Consider the following 3,292-nt stretch of genomic DNA (forward strand, 5'->3'; position numbering starts at 1 on the left):
ATGGATCAGGACGGGTCAGGACTTTTCAGGACAGGTCAGGACTGGTCAGGACTGGTCAGGACAGATCAGAGCAGATCAGGAGGGGTTGGGATGGATCAGGACTTTTCAGGACTGGCCAGGACTTTTCAGGACTGGTCAGGACAGGTCAGGACTGGTCAGGACGGATCAGGACTGGTCAGGACTGGTCAGGATGGATCAGGACTTTTCAGGACGGGTCTGGACGGCTCAGGACTGGTCAGGACGGATCAGGACTGGTCAGGATGGATCAGGACAGGGCGGGATGGGTCAGGACTTGTCGAGACGGATCAGGACAGATCAGGAGGGGTCGGGACGGATCGGGACGGATCAGGACAGATCAGAACGGATCAGGAGGGGTCGGGACGGATCGGGACAGATCAGGACAGATCAGAACAGATCAGGAGGGGTTGGGATGGATCAGGACTTTTCAGGACTGGTCAGGACGGGTCAGGACTGGTCGGGACAGGTCAGGACTTTTCAGGACTGGTCAGGACAGGTCAGGACTGGTCAGGACGGATCAGAACGGATCAGGAGGGGTCAGGATGGATCAGGACGGGTCAGGACTTTTCAGGACAGGTCAGGACTGGTCAGGACTGGTCAGGACAGATCAGAGCAGATCAGGAGGGGTTGGGATGGATCAGGACGGGTCAGGACTTGTCAGGATGGACCAGGACAGATCAGGAGGGGTCGGGACAGATCAGGACTTGTCGGGTCGGATCAGGACGGGTCAGGACTTATCGGATTGAGTCAGGACTGGTCAGGATGGATCAGGATGGATCAGGACATGTCAGGATGGGTCAGGACTGGTCAGGACGGGTCAGGACGGATCAGGACTGGTCAGGACTTTTCAGGATGGATCAGGACGGATCAGGACTGGTCAGGACTGGTCAGGACGGATCAGGACTTTTCAGGACGGCTCAGGACTGGTCAGGACAGGTCAGGACTGGTCGGGACGGGTCAGGAGTTGTTGGGACGGGTCAGGACTGGTCAGGACAGGTCAGGACGGATCAGGACTTTTCAGGACAGGTCAGGACGGCTCAGGACATATCAGGACTGGTCAGGATGGATCAGGACAGGGCAGGATGGGTCAGGACTTGTCGAGATGGATCAGGACTTTTCAGGACGGGTCAGGACGGCTCAGGACAGGTCAGGACGGGTCAGGACATATCAGGACTGGTCAGGATGGATCAGGACAGGGCGGGATGGGTCAGGACTTGTCGAGATGGATCAGGATGGATCAGGATGGATGAGGACTGGTCAGGACGGGTCAGGACTTGTTGGGATGGGTCAGGACGGGTCAGGACTGGTCAGGACAGATCAGGACGGATCAGGACTGGTCGGGACAGATCAGGACTTGTCAGGATGGATCAGAACGGATCGGGACGGATCAGGACAGATCGGATCATGTCAAGACGTGTCAGGACGTGTCAGGACTGGTCAGGACTTTTCAGGATGGATCAGGACAGATAAGGACGGGTCAGGATGGGTCAGGACTGGTCAGGACAGGTCAGGATGGATCAGGATGGATCAGAACTGGTCAGGATGGCTCAGGACGACTCAGGACTGGTCAGGATGGATCAGGGTTGGTCAGGATGGATCAGGACGGGTCAGGACGGATCAGGAGGGGTCAGGACAGGTCAGGACGGGTCAGGACAGATCAGGAGGGGTCAGGACAGGTCAGGACGGGTCAGGACTGGTCCCCCCCCCCCAACCCAGACAGTTTGTGAGTCTTCAGTCAGCAGGAGTGTGCACAAAAAATATATGAAATCCAATCCAATCAAATCAAATAAATAAAAAAAAGACACCAGATAAAATATACAAGGGGAACAGACATAAGAGACAAATTAAAGCATGAAATATCACATGCTACCTAAATGCCTGTTGGTGGTTTTTAGCTGCTTTTTAAGAGTCCACAGTGTCAAGAGACCTCCAGCTTATTGGGAGGCTATTCCAAAGCTCAGCTGCTGCTGACTGGAGAATCTGATCTCCCCGAGTCCTAAAACATGCCTGAAGTACACTTAGAGTCGTGTAGAGCTCTATAAGTGAGCACCAAAACTTTAAAATGAATTCTAAGATGAACTGGAAGCCAGTGCAGTGAGGTTAAAATAGGAGTAATATGTGACCATCCGTTGGACCGTCTTAAGAGCCTCGCAGCAACATTTTGGGCAGTTTGTAGGTGGTTTATGGAAGATTTATAAACGCTTAAGTAAGTAAAAAGAGAACCACAGCAGCTCAAACATGATTAGATAAAAGCATGTATTAACATCCCCATTTCATTTCTTGACACAGCAGACCTGAGTTTGGCTGTTTCTCAGGTGAAAGAAACATGATCAAATCAGCGTCTTAATGTGAGCATCAAACCTCATGAACTGGTCAAAAATCAGACCGAGAAGATGAGGATGAGGCATTGAGGTTCTGCCTGATCCATGAGAGAAGATTATCAAGACCAAGCATCAAGACTTCAGGTTTATCTGCATTTAACTGCAGAAAATTATTTGCCATTATTATTTACCAAATTATTATTGATGAATTATAATTATTTGCCATCCATCACACATCAACTTTGATGTATTTTGCTTCCTTTAGTTCTGTCTAGTCTTTCACATCTATCAGATGTTAGTGTTACTCAGTAACATTTAGATTAATGTCTGAATCTTACATTAATGTCATTCAGGTGTCACTGAATGTAAAACATCAGTACTGATGTGTGTCAGATTCTGCAGCAGAAACCAGAAGTGTGTCTTTAAACTGAGACAGTGACGTGTGCATTTACCGAGCAGAAACCTCCAGGACTGACGCATGAAGTTAACATGAAGCAGGAGACTGCAGTTCCTTGAACAGCCACTTGAGGCTCCAAAAGTGAGTCAGTCCCCAAAGACGCTCATGTTAAAATGCCAACTTTACAGCAGAAATAAACATGTTTACAGCCTGGTACAACAAACACTTTTGGTCTCTGTAGCTAATTTCCACATTCATGACAACTGTACAGGGTGAATTTTTATATATCTCAGCCATTTAAATTTCAGTAAGGCTTAAATTTCATTCAGTTATCCATAATTAAGGACGTGGCTGCTTTGAGTGACAGGTGGGTGCCGTCACAGGCAAGTTGCTACCATGGCAACAACATTGGTTAGGTAACGTAACATTAGTGTAACCCCAGATTCACAGAGTTTAGTCGTAGCGTCCCTATTTCAGTGTGTTTTCAGTTCATGAAAGTTAATTGTAACATTTTGGTCCTAAAAAGTCTTGTTCAGTGTTTGGTTGTAATTAAAGA

The 3,292-nt window shown here is 48.8% G+C and overlaps 1 protein-coding gene across 1 annotated transcript; it reads left to right on the forward strand.

Annotated features, from left to right (window-relative positions):
• Positions 1–244: 244 nt before the first annotated feature.
• Positions 245–2,891, forward strand: LOC121888255 (glutamine-rich protein 2-like). The gene is made up of 2 exons (XM_042399691.1): positions 245–904; positions 955–2,891. The coding sequence occupies exons 1-2, from the start codon at positions 281–283 to the stop codon at positions 1,486–1,488; spliced, it is 1,158 nt and encodes a 385-aa protein (XP_042255625.1). The 5' UTR covers positions 245–280; the 3' UTR covers positions 1,489–2,891.
• Positions 2,892–3,292: the final 401 nt, after the last annotated feature.

Source organism: Thunnus maccoyii, chromosome 21 (genome assembly GCF_910596095.1).
Source record: "Thunnus maccoyii chromosome 21, fThuMac1.1, whole genome shotgun sequence".
In the NCBI taxonomy this organism is placed as follows: Eukaryota; Metazoa; Chordata; class Actinopteri; order Scombriformes; family Scombridae; genus Thunnus; species Thunnus maccoyii.

What these genes read in the sequence shown, in the direction of transcription:
- LOC121888255 (XM_042399691.1), top strand. Translation starts at nt 281, where the DNA reads ATGGGTCAGGACTTGTCGAGACGGATCAGGACAGATCAGGAGGGGTCG. An exon ending in ATCAGGACTGGTCAGGACTG is followed by an intron (nt 905 to 954) that starts GTCAGGACGGAT and finishes TGGTCAGGACAG; the next exon opens with GTCAGGACTGGTCGGGACGG.